Consider the following 20,014-nt stretch of genomic DNA (forward strand, 5'->3'; position numbering starts at 1 on the left):
ATACCCCAAAAGTGGTTACAAAATATCATGCCAGTCTCTTTTATATCTGTTATCTATTTTGTTGTGAAACTCTTGTCTTTGCAATATGTCATCAATTAATATTATGTTATCAACAAATTACAGGAACAATGCTAGTACAAATACTGATTATGACATGTATTTTGGCTTGTGTTATGAATTAAAGCGTCCATGTACTTCTGGTAATACCACGTCAACTACTGTAGACGAACAGTTTGTAAATACATGTATGCTTTTGTTGTTCTGGAGTCGAGACCGGGGTAATGTGTGAGATTTGAGGAAATAGCCGGCCTGACGGACGTTGTATGGCACTTGAAATCAAGTCGGTGACACTTCGCCTCTTGGTCCACTGTCTGGACTCGGACTCGGCCTGACATGTCCTCTTGGTCCACTGTTTGGACTCGGACTCGGTCTGGCATGTCCTCTTGGTCCACTCTCTGGACTCGAACTCGGTCTGGCATGCATTCTTGGTCCACTGTCTGGACTCGGACTCGGCCTGACATGTCAGGGTCCTCTTGGTCCACTGTCTGGACTCGGACTCGGCCTTGACTGGCCTCTTGGTCCACTGTCTGGTCTCGGACTCGGCCTGACATGTCCTCTTGGTCCACTGTCTGGACTCAGACTCGGCCTGGCATGTCCTCTTGGTCCACTGTTTGGACTAGGACTCGGTCTGGCATGTCCTCTTTGTCCACTGTCTGGACTCGGACTCGGTCTGACATGTCAGGGTCCTCTTGGTCCACTGTCTGGACTCGGACTCGGCCTTGACTGGCCTCTTGGTCCACTGTCTGGTCTCGGACTCGGCCTGACATGTCCTCTTGGTCCACTGTCTGGACTCGGACTCGGTCTGGCATGTCCTCTTGGTCCACTGTTTGGACTCGGACTCGGCCTGGCATGTCCTCTTCACCACTGTCTGGACTCGGACTCGGCCTTGAATGGCCTCTTGGTCCACTGTCTGGTCTCGGACTCGGCCTTGACTATCCTCTTGGTCTACTGCTGTCTGGACTCGGACTCGGCCTGACATGTCCTCTTCACCACTGTCTGGACACGGACTCAGCCTTGACTGTCCTCTTGGTCCACTGTCTGGACTCGGACTCGGTCTGGCATGTCCTCTTGGCATGCCCACTGTCTGGACTCGGACTCGGCCTGACCTGCCCCCTTGGTCCACTGTCTGGACTCGGACTCGGCCTGGCATGTCCTCTTGGTCCACTGTCTGGACTCGGCCTGACCTGTCCCCTTGGTCCACTGTCTGGACTCGGTCTCGGCCTGGCATTTCATCTTGGTCCACTGTCTGGACTCGGCCTGACCTGTCCCCTTGGTCCACTGTCTGGACTCGGACTCGGCCTGGCATGTCCTCTTGGTCCACTGTCTGGACTCGGCCTGACCTGTCCCCTTGGTCCACTGTCTGGACTCGGACACGGCCTGGCATGTCCTCTTGGTCCACTGTCTGGACTCGGCCTGACCTGTCCCCTTGGTCCACTGTCTGGACTCGGACTCGGCCTGGCATTTCCTCTTCTGCCATACTGTCTGGACTCGGACTCGGGCTCGGCCTGACCTGTCCTCGTGATCCATAGAGTGTGGACTCGGACTCAGCCTGGCCTGTCATCGTGGTCCTTGCAGTCTGGACTCGGCTTACCCGGTCGAGATGATTGTGTCTTTAATCGACATAAAAATGTGAACTTTTGAGAAACAATTGTATGTAATCTGTGACTCTTTTTACTGGGACATGCGCACATAATATGAACACAAACCTAGTTACATATTTGCTTCTGTTTCGCAACAAATGTTTTTAATATTTACCAAATACCATACGTTTTCATTATTTTACAGATCCGATGTTTGCGAATAATATAAAAACATGCTGTTCTTCTTTCAGTTCCCACCGACTGCGATAACGAACCACGTATGCGGTGTATAGGCTAGATTGCACAGAACTGAAGTTCAGCTCGATAGTCGCCTCTTGTGTGTTATTATTGATAACGTGACCTACAAAGAACTGACTTATTATCTCATGAAGAAACAGTTCATGTGAAGATACGTGTTGAGAGAGGGGGGGTCTGGTTCTCCTAACAAAATGAACCATCGTTATCGAGTGCTGAATATCCGAGTAGATTTGACAGTTCGTGACGCTTGCTAAAAAGTAGTTACGTTTTTGTTTACCTGTAGACCTAGACTCTCAGTGCATTGTACATCGCATCATGTTAAGAAACGCATACCTTTGTTTTTTGGAACCATTCAGTTTGTGCTATATGGAAACGAAGAAGTATACAACAATACTTACATGTGAAAATTTCATTTCAAAAGGTTTGTAGCGTTTTTGAGATCGCCGAAGGACGTCCCATACTTCAACGCATGAGGAAGCATGAACGCATGGAAGCCATTTAATGTATAGCCGTAACCTGTGATGGGGGGGGGGGGGTAGACATACACTCTGCCCATATCGGGCATGGTTAGTTCACCATATCTGGGTATCAGATGAGTTCGTCTTTTGAAACACTGTGGTATATTTTAAGTATGATAAGGTAGTATTCTAAGCAGGTTCTCTTTCCCACCGATATGAACGTCCATATTATGAAACATCAATGTTCAATTTATTATGTAGTTTATTATTAAATATTTCGGGCTAATGGGGGCTTTCATATGGCGGGAACTATACGGATTCAGTAAGCAGAAATAATGTTTTGGGCATTTTAGGATTCTTTCGTTGAATTCTGGCAATATCTTTTAGTGGTAGTAGTATCACTCATTACGTATTATACACCACATACCTACGAATCTTTTCTTTGTAATAGCAGGCTCCCTGATGTAAATGTCTTGCTGATGACAGCTTGTTCTCGGAGGTTCCCAATATATACACCCTCTCGAGACAAACCTTTTGACTTCATTGGGGAGCCAGTAAATAAAGTGCAACAATCTTGCATCTGTGTCATTTCTGGTGTTACTCCTGAAAATCCAATTTATTATTCAAACACGTAAACAGTATATTTGTGATGAGATAGGGGCCTACTTGATTTATTAAGTTTTTCAACAATACATTACAGAGATAGGAATAGTAGAATAAATAGAGTGTTTGGGGATTTGAGGTATTGCATGGTGAGGTATCAACATTTGGTTTGGAACAAAAAGTGCACCTACAAGTAGACACACACACATGGTGTTACCGCAAACCAAATATATAATTTAAGTGTTATTTAGGGACTCTTGTTTTCAAAGACAACATTATTGATTATTATTATTATTTATATCAGGCTTCCAGGGAGGCAAAAATATATATGCGTTTTGAATGCTTTCGTAAAAAGTACCCGGATGACAGCAATATTGTGTCAGTAAAAGTGCCAGGAAGACCTGGAGAAACCTGAGCCGTAATACCATTGACCGAGGACACCACTCGAAATAGAAAACAAGTTCCCGGAGACAGCAATATTGCTTCAATATTGCTCCATCCGGCCATTTTAACAAGTTCCGCTGGTTCCATAGTCAAGAGCGCGTGCTCACTGTTGTTAACCAGTGAACGGAGCTGCAGATAATAATCAACAACAATGGCTGCTTCTACTAGCGGCGCGAGATTCGCTTCGGTTTCCGATGAGGATTTTGAAGAACTTTTGAAGAACAAAGACGCAGAAAACACCTTGAAGGCTACAAAACAAGCAGTACCTGTTCTGACGGAAAAAAAATCTTCCAACGTATTTTGAAAGAGTAGATAAGCTTGAAAATTGAATTTGAAAATCTGGAATCAGGTGAGCCAAAATAGTGTTGCTTTAATCAAGTCCTCATCCTGATATAAATAATAATAATAATATTGGACGGCTTTTTGGGGGGGATACAAGAATATATTGCACTCGCTATTACAATATTGCACTCGTCTTCGACTCGTGCAATATTGTCATAGCTCGTGCAATATATTGTTAAATTCCGCTCAAAGCCATCCAATATTATATAAATAGCCGATCCCTGCTAAAGGTTCCTTTAATGTTCTGATGTGGATTACCTTCATAAAGTGCTATGTGCTGCAGTACACGATAAGCATAACTCCTGTGTGTAATCAACTTCTGACAACAACAAAATTACTTTCCCTATTCTATGTTCACATCACATTGTATGTACTTCATCTTTTAAGTGGTTGATTAAGTTATTTTATACCCGGGCTTGAAGTTTAACGAGCGACAGCCTTTATTCCGAGGATAGCCGTTTCTATATACCCGTACATCCAGAATTTAATACCATTAAATTCTGGATGTACGAGTATACTCTAGACAGTTTTCGAAGGTCCTATTACTTCATTAGTGGGTTTCAACAATATACAATGTAGAATTAAAGCAGTGACGTCTGGTGATCAATGGACTCGTGCGTAAACCTATTTTTCATAAATTCCAATAAAAGAGAGTTGACTTCCGGTTCTTTATACAAAGAGGAATTTGCTTGTGCCAATCAAAAGGTCAAATACAATTCCTTTTTGTTTGAATATCATCAAAATTCAGGAGTGATACTGAAACCGTCCGTTTAAAAACGTACGGACCATAATATTTATGGAACTTCGAAATGCAACTAAATAATGGTGCCTAAACATAATTATAGGACATAGCGTTATGGTAACAGCTCAATTCCATTCTTTTATAAAAGTTTTAGACTTTTTTAATCTATGGGATATAGGGCTGTTCAGTTTTTAACTTTAATGCAAGGATGCCCTCATAGTGTGGCTTCAATGTAAAGGCGGGCTTTATAAACCCTCCTTTATATTAAAGTTATACGTTATATATAGGCCTACTGTAATTTTTGTAATGTTTTCTCAATGTATTGTCAATTTTGTTTTCCTTTTTTATGGTCATCTTTACTTCACTTCAAATTCACCTGATTAAGGTGATGAATATTTCTAAGTGTATCGGTACATCCTGGTGAAAACGTTGGATGGGAAGAGTAAACCCCGTCCATCCCTTAACCAGGTATTTCCAATCAGCTGTAAACGCCAATACATAAAATAGCAGTAGTTTTTGCGTACCATCCCTCACCCCGGTATTTCTAATCAGCTGTAAACACCAATACATAAAATAGCAGTAGATTTGTGAACATTATTCTGAAAGCTTCGAGGAATACAAATATTGACATGGATCCCGGATGCCCAGGGGCCCCGAAACTGGCTTATAAGAAATGGGATATCAGATGCTACGTCAGTTTGGCTCATTTCTGCATCATTTGACACACTTTTTCCGGGTCACAGTGACTCTGAATGGGTTATGCCTCCTATCCGGAAGCGGGTGCAGTTCTCAATTATCAGAGTGAACCTTTTTAAGCTCCACGGTACCAACACTTCCGAAGAAAGGCTCAGTGTCTCTATGGTGTAATACTAAAATCTCTTTTTAAACATGTTTTTAGCCGACATGTTTCAGCCACTCCCCCATCAGTGTCTTGCGCGGCATGTTATTTTGATTGCGTATCCTTTTCAAGACCACACAAGTCACATACATTCAAAATATCAAAATAATTATCCAACTTCCGACACAGAGTTACGCCATACACGTCGTTAACTCGAATACCAGTAGACAACATTTGATTATCCCAGCGGCTCACATGGTCTAAAACCGGGAATGGTCGATCATTCTTCAGAATTCCACGTAAATGTTGATCGGAGGAAAATGTTCAGAACATTTTTGGCATATACTTTTTATATTGTATGATTATATTTTTATCGTTGACAGTTTTTATACTTTTGTTTTAACCTTGACAGCCCCTGTACAACTTGTAACTATTGTGCATGTCTAAAGATTTAAAATAAAATAAAATAAATAAATAAACGTTTTTCATTTGTTTTGGGGGTTTTCTTTTCCCCAATTTAAGTTTGAACCACCCAAAGGACGGGAGAATGTCCGTAGTTTACCACTTCAGCTTGACAGGGTTTTCATGAAGTGGTGATGATATAAAAATACAATATTCTAAAATGTAGACATATATATGTGAATCGTATAAGAGCAGTTGGTGACAAAAGTGGTGACAATTTTCCGGGATATTTCCGTCCCTGCTCAGTCACCCAACTGCCGTGAAGGCGAGGATACTGTCTCCGAAACGGTATTGACGCTTCCGACCTGGTTCGAACCTTGGCGCTTACAGAAAATCTGCAGTATCCCTTGGCGGAACGGCTTGTTCATCATGGTGTAAATTATTGGATTCACACAGGAATTAGCCACAGCTAGAATGATGGTCACGCGATGGTCAGCAGATCCCAAAACCATTGCAACGCCGAAGTTGAAGAGCAGGAACCAGATCTGGTTTGGCGCCCAGCACACAGCAAATGTAATGACGCAGGCCAGGAGGGTTTTCACCAGGGTTTGAGACGCACGGAGTTGCCACATTTCACGCCGATGATCACGAGGATTAGCGCCCGTAGAGGCTTCACGTTGAGGAGTAAAACAAACAAGGAAAAGGGAAATAAGACTAATAAAAGAACAATATTTAAACTGACATAACGTCTGCTCAGAAATATAAGGCCATCAATGGCAATTTTGTATTGATGAGCAAAAGTGTCTTTAACGCCATGCCACAGAGTTGTGAAATCAACTGCCTGAACACATCAAAAACAGTACATTCGCCACTTCAAGTCTTCAAGTCATGCTTACTGCTTATAACTTAACTGTGTTCTCTTTTGAGTTTCAGCCCCTACCAGAGTATAACTGTGTTTATGGTTTTGGTGCTTTATAAAATAAATGTCAGGTTTTTTTTTTTACATCTTTTATTTTAATGAATACTATGTTTCAACAAACTTTCCATCGCTACTTTTCCTGGTGTTTTATAAACAAACTTCACCCGAAGTCATGAACATCTTTATGATGAGTGTACTCACCAGCTCGACTAGTTAGCTCCTTTACTTGTTTGTTAAGAGTGGAAATCACTTTCAATTGCGCATACAGCATCACGGCCAGTGGGAAAAAGAACCGAAGAATGAAATTGTACAAGCCGTAAGCCGCCTTTGCTCCCGTAGTTGGCCAACCCGAAAAGTGGCAGCCTTTGACTTCATCCTCTTTGTACAGAACCAGCATATCAGATTTAGTTATGGCTGCCATAATCCAACAACTTGCAATCATGATGTATTTGTTTTTTCTGGTGAACACCATCTTGTACTTATGTGGGTGGACGATGGCAACGTAGCGCTCCAAACTCACGGTAGTCAAACAAAAGACAGAAGTCACCGTGAAGACCCAGAAAATATACTTAGTCGTGTAGAACCGGCACCAGAACTCGCCGAAGAACCCCGTGTTTGGGGTCGAGTTGGATCTGGGTGGAACAAGGTAGGATGGGATGACCAAAACACAGACCATGAAATCTACAACGGAGAGATGCACTAGGAAATCACTGGTGTTAGACCGCAGGGACGGCACACGGAGGAGTACGACGGCAACCAGTAAGTTACCAGTGATTCCTACCGAACAGATTGCACCGTAGACAACTAAGACGAATTTGGCGAAAGCATCTCTGTCTCCAATTGCTGGGTCTCCCTCGACCATCGTTTCATCAGTACTGGTATGTACGGTCGTATCACGGAAGTCGAGTTGATCCATGACGGACACTTTGTTTCCTGCTGCTCCTCTTAAAGTCTTGCAAGACTTGATGCAGTTCTCCTTATTGGCCGCGCCTCGTCTCCCAGCATACTATTCGCCCCAAGCGATTGACAACATATTATTATTAAGGACATGTCCCTCCTCATTGCTAACTTGTGCAGTGACGTATGATGGCATTATAAACGGTGATGATACTCACCTCTTGTAAAGCCTAAATGAAAACGGAAAAATGGATTGGCCATGCTGGCATCTGTAGAATTGAATGATTTTTTAATTTAAAGGATGTTAAATTTTGCATCGGGGATAAAAAATATCCATGTGGTTTTAACCAATATACACCGATGTGTGTTAGCACTGTATACTCAGCTATACCTTCCTGAGTTCTGTGGGGGAAAAAAGGGTATTTTTTTGGTCAACATTACAGATTTTTCACTTCTTTACTTATACAAACAGTTGTCAATGTGTTTGATAACCATTATTGGCGCAATTATTTAAAACAGAGTATGAAATACATCCTTGATGGATATACCACATCTTCAAAGTAGTTAGTTATCGCAGACTTTAGACCAATCCAATCAATTCTTTTCGGAACTCCCGTGACAATTAATTGCCCATTATAGTCCTGAAGGTTTCATCTATCTTGCGGAAGTGATTATTTTTGAAGATTGGAACTCTTAATTAGCATAGTATAACCTCATCCCCAAGGAAACTAAATTAAACTACTTGACAAACCATTTCCTCGTGGAAAATAACATCTGAGGTTTACACAGGAAAGTATACGAGAAAACATTAAAGGGAAGGTATATGCAAGCTTTTCGGCATTGCGGTAAAGTATACGTTTGATTTTGGAACTGTTCAAATTGGTTTTATGTTCGTCCATACACAAAATCTATAACTACAAACCCGTTTTTGAGATGCCAAAATCCGGAGTGGTTGTGTCCACGCAGGAACAATATTATTCCGTAATTGAAATACACAATATGAGAAACATAACTGATTTGAGGGATAGAAACTGATATATTTTTCCATAAACAAATCACTTTGAAATGAAATCATCAAAATGTACTTTCTAACCTAGGACGTTTTTATTGCCATTAATTTTAAAAGTGATTACCAAACGTAGGCCACCTTCCCTTTAACAAATGTTGTGTCTACGTGACGCTCATTCCTTTGGAAAAAACCGTGCGTGCACAAAAATGCTTTACAAAAATCCTTTAAAAAAATGCATCGAGATGAAATTTTCTATCAAAGGCAGCGATCTAATGAATCCGTTTGAGATCAATCGGCCATTTGGGTCACGAGAAAATAGTGAAAAACACGCTCACTGATCGAGTAACTCCAGACGGGAAATTAACTTTATTTATTTCTCATCAAAATTACATTTAAGACGGGAAATATTCAACTATCATCATCATGGACCGTGTGAGATTGATGTTGATGTGAGATCTTAAATGTGTGTTTTTTTTCTTACCAATTATGTTATCTTCCTTTAATGGTCTGACATTTCGACAATATCACAGTCTTTCTCGGAGGCTTAAACAAAACATTGTTGTCATTCAGAAAACTGTCTCCGCTATTTGTTTTTCTATATTTTAGAGATTTTATTTTTGTATCTTATAATACCGGTGGGCTCGAGTATACCTACATAAACATGCATCTCATCATAAATTGTCAAGGGCAAACCGAAGGGTATAAAGGAAATGTTAAATCATAAAAAAAATAATTAAAAACAATACTAATTAAAAAAAAAAAAACCTAAAGACAAAATTGAAAATTAAGCATATATTTTTTTTTGAGAGACAGATTTTATTTTTTTAATCTTATGATACCATAAGCCTGTTAAGCTTTTGTATAGCTGCATTGAAATAGCAGTTAATATTAAATGCGAAGGGTAAACAGAAGGTTAAAGAGGAAAGGTAAACCCGACAAAAAAAATTGAAACAAGTTTAAAAAAAAACCTCAAAACAGAATAATTATATGGATATAAATAAATCAACAAAGTGACAATTGTCTCAGTGTAAAATATCTAGGTTACCGTTACTCGGCGAATAAAAGACACCATTTTTGGCACAAGGTTTCCCAAGGGGTTGTTAGTTAATATTAGCGGAGGACCCCTTCGGAATGTTTAAAAACAAATTATGTTAATCACAACATTTCAAAATGGCCACACAATAATGACAAAATATCACCGTTCTTGATTCAGAAAAAGATGTGAATTTTGTTTTTGTAGGTGAATACTATAAGACATGTTTTGGGTACGGTTTAGTCCAATGAAGTTTCATTTGTATGTTTAGTTTCAATAGACAATTGCCGTGTCAAACAGTTTGTGATCTTATTTTAAAGTGACGGTGATGTTTGGTTTCTGCAAATGCCATCTTCTCAAGTTGGTCACTTTTCAAGAAGGAAAAAACCTAACCTAGTGATGTCCGACCGTTAAGCTTTCAGATTGAATATTTTCTTTTTCTTAACCCTTAACCTATATCCATTAAAAAAAAATTCTGTTTTTGAGTGCTTTGGTGACTTTGTCCTTCAGAATCAAAACGAAATGCTTTATGATGACACTCGTGTGGACAACGTGCACCTGTGCCGAGTACGGGGATGTTTAGGACGTTTTATTTACTAAACACTAAAAGCATTTTCAGCCATTAGTTGAATCCATCAAACAGAAATGCATCCATTTTTTGTTGCACTTAAATTATTTTATTTTTTAGCTCCTGGTCATTTATATCAATACACACAGTGAAGGTTATTTTTAAACAGATGCTTTACTCCCGGTCTCTTTTTTGTCCTTGAAAGTAATTTCAAAATGTATTCGATGAAATGTATAGCCACCCCATAGAGCTCTATGAGCCACCCACATCAGTTTCCACAGCATTTGCGTTTTGTTGCGAAATTGTTACTTTTGTTTTTAGCTTGGAGCAGTCGTGAAGGCCAAGGTTGTTGAGGAAACGATTTCGAGGTCGTTGGAGAACGTGATTAAATATCGAGTCGAAGGTTTTGTTTAATCTTTTATGCCGAAGACTTATCACTCTGGGGACAAGTCAGTTGCCGCTCTCGAGGCCCTGCGGATTATAACATCAATTTATTTGACAATCGCCGCTGTCAGAGAAACCTAGATCAACATTTTGTGTCCCATGATCTCGAACATTACGAATTGTATGTAATATATTACTTTATAGGGCTTGATTGGATCAAACATCGGTCCAATAATCTCACTGTTGCTTGGTCTTTTGGTCTCGGAAGTTTATGCATGGTATTCCCAAGTATAAACAAATTCATTCCACAATTAATGTATACGGACTGAGTTAAAGACCCCAAAAGAGCATTGTGCGATTTGCATAATCATATAGGCGATGGATGTAAATCGAAGTGGTGTGCGAGCCTCTAGCTCGTACTTTGAAAACTTTGCGTTTTAAAGACACTGAACACTATTGGTAATTGTCAAAGACTAGTCTTCACAGTTGTTGTATCTCAACATATGCATAAAATAACTAACCTGTGCAAAATTGAGCTCAATCGGTCGTCAAAGTTGCGAGATAATAATGAAAGAAAAAACACAATTGTCACACGAAGTTGTGTGCTTTCAGATGCTTGATTTCAAGACCACAAATTCTAAACCTAAGGTCTCGAAATCAAATTCGTTGAAAATTCCTTCTTTCTCGAAAACTACGTCACTTCAGAGGGAGCCGTTTCTCACAATGTTTTATGCTACCAACCTTTCCCCATTACTCGTTACCAAGTAAGGTTTTATGATAATAATTATTTGGAGTAATTACCAATAGTATCCACTGCTTTTAGGACATGTGGGCTGTAACTGGACGGTGCTTAAAATCTATGTTTATAGGGACAAGGTGGGCTACGTCTACCCGCAGTCTTCCATTTTCATTAAACAATACTGACATGTTTGTCTTTACAAACAATGGATGCTGCCTAAAAAGTAACTGTGGGTTTTAAAGGTTTTTCTCGGGTCGAGGTGCTTTATAAAAAATGTACTAATGCCTGTGTCGCTGCATAAAGTATTAAGGCTAAATTGGATTTCTTTTCATTTGGTCACCATATATTGTAGTAGGCCCTATATAGACTTGAGGCGACAGAATAGTTAATATGAATCAACAAGATGGATTACAAGTTCCGGTGACCTTGTTTTCGAAATATAAAACTAATAACAACAACGAATGTTGCGTAATGTAACTCCTCCTGTCATTGTGTGTATAAGCCATATGGTTTATTGCTGTGTTCATGTTGTGTCTTATCAGAATAAATTCAAATGAAATCAAATCAAAAGTTTCCTAGATTTTATTAAAACGTGACCAGCTGATATTATTGAAATACATTTCACTGATGGTTGATGGATCGCGTGTTTATTGAAAAATGTAGGACAATAATTAAATTAACTCCACGAACAAAAAACCAAGGGAGCGAGAGAGAGAGGGGGGGGTCGAGTATGTAATCAAGTGGGATGTGTTATCCCTGTTTTTCTAGGCCCGGATCTTTCACTATACTAACCTTTCCAGTAACATGCTATTCCAAGTGCAGTTTGTATGGTTTGTTTGGTAATCACTCTTAAAATTAATGGCAATAAAAATTACATGCGAGGAAAGTTACCTGGGCTGTTCGCACTGGACTTGAACCGCTCCGGATTTCTGTAATATCACAAAAACGCAACATCATTTTGGAATACAGTTTTCACCGATATCTTTTTATATGGATATACGTTCTCTTTGATGACACAAAGGCTTATAGTAGACCTTTATCACGGTGCAGCCATCTTGAATTTCTCCCATTGATATCAATGTTACCAAACCGAGGCTGGAAGAACAAAATAGGCTGGTTCCTAATTGCAAAATGATCATAATCATTTATTGTTGTTATTTGATACGAGGAACATTACCAAGATGGAGGCAGCATGATAATTATTTCTATACACTGATGAAGACGGTTGGTCGGGAAAGCATCCTGCTAAACAATTTCGTATGAAAACCCGAAATAAATTAGAATTCAATAAAAGTTACACATTTGGATCTCCAAAACTTACCTTAAGGTGAGTTTTAGGGACTCAAGTTTCAGTGGTGTCCATTTTGTGAGGAACGTGGCCTTATGAAATGGTACCAGTGTCACCTCGCTAACTGTGGAAAGTTACTTGCCTCGACAAGTAGGTTCTGTATTCAGCTGAAACTCACATGGGTGACTTTTTTTGTATCTTTATTTAATATTTTGGCCTCTTACGTTGAAAAAAAATCCCAAGTCCAACCGATAACCAAATCTTGTCATAGGCATCCCGGGCCATATCTTTCAGCCGTTCAACAATCTATGGATTATAGTCCTCTACCTTTTGTACAATAATGAAGGGCCATTTTGCTCGTGCACTGCAAAAACTTGGGTGTATAATAATAATTTAAAGTCTGGTATTGCGACAACACCTAGACAGTGTTAATCATTCTCATTACTGTGGTGTTGGTGAATTTAACACCGCCGGTGATGTCACATAAGATAGAGGTACCAAGATAATCAATTTAACCCCGGTTTATGCAGTGTAGTGTCTCGCGTCTTACTTGGAGCCACGGTATACGAGGCAATTTACAGGCAACCACCGTGGACAATCTCAAGAAGAATGGTCATTCATATTTCAATATTCATTTATTTTTTCTTGTGGATCGTTATGACAATGACTCATTATGCTACCTCGTAAAGTGGTCGTCGTTGCCTGTAATAGTTGCCTCCCGTGTGTGATAAGGCTCTTGAATCTAATGTCCTCTTGTGAGATATCTATAAATGTGTAATGTATATACACCATACCCATCAGGCCTCTTAGCGTGTTACCGGATTGAATGTTTATTGTGCCGTCTTTTACCAACAGTTTGTTATCAAGTGAGTTTAAAGTTGCATTGAATTGAATGAATAATAATGAACAGTGAAACGGTTATCAATTGTATCGATTAATATGAACATAGGGTTAGCCAATAATTTATGTTAAATTAATAAAACATTAAAATTTTAATCATATTTAGATTGAATTGTAATGTGCACGCATTTATACATAAATCAAAAAGCAAGAGATCGCTCGAACGTTAATTCAAGACATCGCTTCGAGGCCCGTAGTTAACACCAGACACCAGCCAACTATTACGCGTAACTTAAAGGGGAACCCACACACGTGTCACAAAATCATTGTCAGAGCTATAGCGTTGGGTGGATGGGTGGGGATATAAATGACGGTTAACATTTGGTGAACAATGAGCACCAACATACTTTCCGAAATTGAATAAATGTTTACAACATAGGCTAAAGACTGAGTAAAACGGCTAAATACTGTTTAAATTAGTACATTTAACTACTTGCTTTCACAGTGGATAAACCGCGGTTTATAACCATACATGATAATGGCTATTAATTAGTTAACCATAAGAATTTAACAAGAGTGCAAACATTGGGTCTTTAAGACCGCTGCCCTGTCTTAATATCAGTGCTGCATTTAACTAAAACTTGAGCCTCAACTCTTGAGGTCGCCCAAAGGTTTCGTCATTGCGCCACACGCGTGCACACCCGCTGCTCGCAGAAAGTTGACGCTGTCATACGTTTTGTGCGTATATCCTTTTCCAAATGCTATTTTTGACGGAAACTGATTATTCCGAGAGAGGCATCAAGTATTTGCAGAATCTTTGTAAAAGCCAAGTCCAAATTGTTTAAACTATATGCTTTAAAAAAGACTATACAACAAATCCTATTGTCTTCTTGTAATCAGTGAGAGGGCGTGTGAAGTTGGCGTGGCTTACAGTGGAATAATTACGGTGCGTCACACTTCGAACACGATTGACAGCTACTTATGTTTGTATTACGTTGATCTCCATTTTTCTATTGTTTGATCTCTGGACAAAGGTGATTGAGTGTAATTAAATTTGTAGTTTAGTGATTTTCAAGCCACTTGTTGGTAGCCTCATCGGCTCTCTGAATCCCTGCTCACCTTTTGGTGGTCTGAAGTCGGGCAGTCATACACTGTGTGTGATGGTTTAATATTAATTGAAACCGATGTTTAACGTACGGGAGATTCTGTCTACCCGGAGATTCTGTCGTGTCCCCCCGCCCCCATACGGCAAAAGGTGTACCAAAAGTCTTTTGATAGCGCCCTCTGTTGAAACACCATCCTTCAGTTCACGTTAATTTCCTATAATGTTATAGGGGACGGAATCTCCGGTGGACTTATCTTCCTGGGACACCGGGCGTGCGAAAGCAAGGAACCCGACTGGCGACAAGTCTATTATTCATAGAATAAGATGTATCAGTCAAAGGAGCACAACTTACTGTTTGACCTGGTTTGAGTTTGTTCATTTAATGTGAACAGTCTGTGTGGTTGACAGGGTTTAAGACACAGTCCCGATTGTGACTCCACTGTTGTCTCCCACCTGGTTCGAGTCCCGCTGCCTACAGAATACCTCCCTGATGCCTTTACGGAACGGCTTGTTGGTCATGGTGTAAATGACTGGATTCACACAGGAATTACACACGGCCAGAATAACCGAAATGTGGTGGAAAGGGCCTCCGGCTACCACTGGAACGCTGAAGTTAAACAGGAGGAACCAGATTTGGTTTGGAGTCCAGCACACGGCAAATGTCATGACGCAGAAGAGAAGGGTTCGCACCAGGGTTTTCGAAGCTTGGAGCTGCCACATTTTACGCTGGTCACTTGAGTTAGCTCCCATGATGGCTGTGGGATGGAAAAACGAAGTGTTACAATAACATTAACAGTGAAATCTAAACCGGCTAGTTGGGGAGTGTAGACTTTTTGTTGAAATTGTGGCCGGTTTTGGAAGCTTAGATGGAGCTATAATTTTCGAGCCGCACTGGTATTGAATTTGCCATGCGAACTCAAAAGAGAAATGCGACATAGACGTACAAGCTAATGTTACAAACTACATGCACATCAATTCTCCACACATTTTCTGTCTGGACATTATCGACTGAGGTGACTGTGCACATAAATCAAAGTTGAATTTTAATTTAAATTTTAATTCTGAATGTTAAACTTTTCAATTCTTCGGAATCAAGACTGTTAACTTGGAAACGGAACGAACTTTGTCTGCACATTAATTTTACGAAAGTAATGGAAGCAAGACAAAGTTTCCACAAAAACAATCTTTTCACAATGTCTTTCTTCTGTTTCCTTGACACAAAACTGTTTCCAAAACTGTTTGTCAATTAAACTGTATTTGATAATCAAAATGGATTTGAAAATCCCTTGTTTGAAAAAAAAAACTCTCACCGGTTCGACTTGTGAGTATCTTGACTTGTCTGTTCAGGGTTGAGATGACTTTTAGTTGCGCATACACCATCACAGCCAAAGGACCGAACAATCGAACCGTGAAACCATACAGACCAAAGACCGCCTGGGCTCCCTTATTCGGCCAGCCTATAAAACTGCATCTTTTCTCCTCGTCTATTCCGTTGAAAAAGAGGATGTAGGACTCAGTTACTGCTGCCAGAACCCAACACGAAACAATCATGATGTATTTATTTCGTTTAGAGAACACTGTCCTGTACTTGTGTGGGCGGACGATAGCTACGTAGCGCTCCAAATTGACGGTGATCAAACAGAAGTCAGAGGTCATTGTGGAGAACCAAAACAGGAACTGAGAGACGTAAAATCGACACCAGAACTCACCACCGACGAATCCCGGGTTTGGAGTGGGATTCGGCGTCGGTGCGAGAAAAAAGGGTATCACAAGAAGGCACACCAGGAAATCTATAATGGAAAGATGCACTAAGAAATCACTGGTGTTAGACCGGAGGGACGGCACACGGAGGAGTACGATGGCAACCAATAAGTTACCAGTGATTCCCACCACACAGATTATACCGTAGAGAGCTAAGACGAATTTTTCGAACGCATCCCTATCTCCTGCTGCTACGTCTCCATCACCCATTTCTTCATATGTACTTGTTGTATCAGGGAGATCGAATTGGTCCATGGTGACTTGACTTGAGATGAATGCGGAATGAGAAGCACTCTCCAACTCTTTCTCCCAGTCTCCCGATCGAGATGTCGTTGTGTGATACATTCTTAACTTTGCTGTAGGAGGAAAATGGCAACACAATTGTCTATTTCGTCCTTTTATGTTCACACTTGATTTAGCTTTTTAATTTGCGCACAGGAAACTCCCGTAGAACTAATTCAATAATTGAAAATCTTTCGAAGGAATCACGGAGTTGAGTTTCTTTGACTGTGCAATATTGTTAGCGATTGCAGCATTTTAATGAAAAGACCTATAATTCTCCCAAGGGAAACACAACATCCTGGAAAGTTTTTAAGCGGTCTCCATGATGAGATTAGTTAAAAAGTCCATTAAAGTATTAGGGGTTGAGCTAGTGATCTTTTTTTGAAAAGGCAATTTCCACCCGGTACTGAAATTGGAAAACAAGAATCCATTAGAGAAAAACAAGTGCCTACTTTTAGCAACCTTGAATCGTTCCCTGTTTGTCTTCTAAAACTTAATTAAAAAACTTCAAGAAGGATTTTTTGACAAAATTCATAAAAAAGATTTTTTTTGTTTCTCTGGAAATTAGCTCGAAAATGCTTTTAAGTGCTCTCAAAGGAATTGAAACCGGATGGTCTTGTGAGATGGTCTTGTTGACTCCGGAGTCTATTATGTATGTTTGAAACAGGCAAACTTCTTGCAATCAACCAATATATGCTCAGGGCGAAAGCTTAATTTGCTTCCAACCTTTTGTTTCCATTTGTTTAATTTCCTGTCACCCTTGTTGACTATAGCTATTGATACAGACGACTAACGCAACGGCATTACTTTGTCATCAAATTAGGTCAATTTTGTCCATTTTAATGCAGGATTATTTGAAATAGAAATCAATAGATTTAAAGAATGTTTACTCTCAATAAAGATTTCGAGTGGGCAGAAAATCTTAGACGGAGAACTGAAGACACGAACCAATTGTTTTTCTCTCATACCCATTCAAGACAGTGGACGCTTGAGAGGTCTCCGAGATTATGATTAATTTTTGTATACAGATTATGCCGTAGAAAGCTAAGACGAATTTGGTAAAAACATCAATGTCTTCGGCTATTTTATCCAGTACTTCTTCTGTGGCTGAAGACGCTGTTGGGAACAGAAGTTGGTCCAATTTCACGAGTGTTGCTGTCAATCGAGTTTTGCCTCCAAAATAGAACACGAGTTGTTTTGTCGATAGTGTTGTTTTCAAGAGAATACAGACGTTAGTTGAGTTTTACAGCTATGGGTAGTAATATTTATTGCGCTAAAAGTATATCATCCTTAATAGTCGAGAGTTGCCAATCAAATTAATCAAATTCTTTTTATGACAATTAATGTTTTTTATTATTAATTCGAGTTGCCAATCAAATGATTTGTTTTACTGACAATTATTTTTTTATTGTTAATTCGAGTTGACCATCAATTAATGTTTCTCCTGATGAAAATGATTGTTTGTTATTAACTTGAAGATGAAAATGCACAACTTGTTCAGAAACGAAACAAAATACAGCCAGTGCGTGCAGTTTTACTCACTCAACGCAGTATTTCAATTAATAAAGGTTGCACGGACATAAAAGTTCAGATTTGATTGAAAATATTATCCAGCTCACAGTGCACAATAATTAAGGCATGCCGTAATTATTGTTTGAACTTTCTCCCCACTTTACTTCACGATTTAATATTCTATACGGGAAACAATAGCTTCGACGCTTTCAATAATTGAAGACAACCATAAATAACATCACGCACGGATGTGATTTCAAAATTAACAATTCTCTTGAAAGACATGGCTATAATGAGTCTTTTTTAAATGTCAATGTACTGGACGTTAAAGGCAGTGGACACTATTGGTAATTGTCAAAGACTAGCCTTCACAGTTGGTGAATCTCAACATACACATAAAATGGCAAACCTGTGAAAATTTGAGCTCAATCGGTCATCGAACTTGTGAGATAATAATGGAAGAAAACAAACCTTGTCTCACGAAGTTGTGTGTGTTTAGATGGTTGATTTCGAGACCTCAAATTCTAAACTTGAGGTCTCGAAATCAAATTCGTGGAAAATTACTTCCATCTCGAAAACTATGTCACCTCAGAGGGAGCCGTTTCTCACAATGTTTTATACCATCAACCTCTCCCCATTGCTCGTCACGAAGTAAGATTTTATGCCCATAATTATTTTGAGTAATTACCAATAGTGTCCACTGCCTTTAAGTTAGTTTTACAAGTATCACCAACTTAATATTAACTAATTGGTGGCCTCGGTGATATGTTTTAATGTGAACAATAAATAAAGAAATGGGCGATATTTAACTTAACAGCATTCAAATTTGTATATACAATGTTCTATTAATTTTGGTTTTATCCATATACACCAATGTGTGTCAGCACTGTATATTCAGTACTTTCTCACTCTGTGAAAAAAACCACAAGCATATTTCTTGGGTGGCATTCGAACCCACGACCTTTGCAATTCTAGAGCAGTGTCTCACCAACTAGACCATCCAGAGTTCCCGGTATACACATGATACACAAGATCTAGATGATGCACTCTGCTCGTGTGTTATGGTGTGTAATCTTTCAGAACACGTATGTAGCTACCTTTGTTAAAGGCCGAGGACACTATTGGTAATTGTCAAAGACTAGCCTCCACAGTTAGTGTATCTCAACATATGCATAAAATAATGAACCTGTGAAAATTTGAGCTCAATCGGTCATCGAACTTGCGAGATATGAATGAAAGAAAAAAACAACCTTGTCACACGAAGGTGTGTGCGTTTAGATGGTTGATTTCGAGACCTCAAGTTCTAAATCTGAGGTCTCGAAATCAAATTCAGGGAAAGTTACTTCTTTCTCAAAAACTATGGAACTTCAGAGGGTGCCGTTTCTCACAATGTTTTATACCATCAACCTCTCCCCATTACTCGTCACCAAGAAAGGTTTTATAATAATAATTATTTTGAGTAATTACCAATAGTGTCCACTGCCTTTAATGAGTTGTTAGCAAGAATAGCAGGAGTAAGATGTTTGAACATATTGAAGACAATCAGATGGTACTGATTGAAACGTCGTCGAGTTTAAGTCACCGGTTATTTTCTGATCATCCGCATGTCACTGAGAGGGTCTTGTTGACATGCTTACTCCGCTGCATCCACAGAACACCGTTTCATCTGTACCATCGAGCGTAATTGTTGGTGGAATAAACCCATTCCTTACTTGCACTTGAATAGATTCGACTGCCTGTCCTCACAATCTTGAAGTTTCTTTAATTCACCAGAAGAATAATTTAGTGTACTTATCTTTTTGTGTCGGATACGACCTTGGGTATAAATCAATTGTAGACTCAGATTCAATCACAGCCAGACAGGTTTTTGTGTGTTTTTAAAAGAGTTATTTAAGTGAGAATTTGTTTAAGTGTTTGTATGGACAACATTATGCTACTTTTATAGAACGC

At 39.5% G+C, this 20,014-nt stretch overlaps 2 protein-coding genes across 2 annotated transcripts; both read right to left on the minus strand.

Moving 5' to 3' along the window:
- Positions 1-6,029: 6,029 nt before the first annotated feature.
- Positions 6,030-7,562, minus strand: LOC117298982 (somatostatin receptor type 5-like). Its single transcript, XM_033782386.1, has 2 exons — positions 6,848-7,562; positions 6,030-6,397 (listed from the first exon to the last, which is right to left on the minus strand). Exons 1-2 carry the CDS (start codon positions 7,560-7,562, stop codon positions 6,030-6,032), a joined length of 1,083 nt encoding a protein of 360 aa, XP_033638277.1.
- A 7,358-nt stretch (positions 7,563-14,920) lies between these two features.
- LOC117299020 (somatostatin receptor type 5-like) lies at positions 14,921-16,615 on the minus strand. Its single transcript, XM_033782442.1, has 2 exons — positions 15,820-16,615; positions 14,921-15,264 (listed from the first exon to the last, which is right to left on the minus strand). The coding sequence occupies exons 1-2, from the start codon at positions 16,613-16,615 to the stop codon at positions 14,921-14,923; spliced, it is 1,140 nt and encodes a 379-aa protein (XP_033638333.1).
- Between the last annotated feature and the right edge of the window lie 3,399 nt (positions 16,616-20,014).

This window comes from Asterias rubens, chromosome 1 (genome assembly GCF_902459465.1).
Source record: "Asterias rubens chromosome 1, eAstRub1.3, whole genome shotgun sequence".
NCBI lineage: Eukaryota > Metazoa > Echinodermata > Asteroidea > Forcipulatida > Asteriidae > Asterias > Asterias rubens.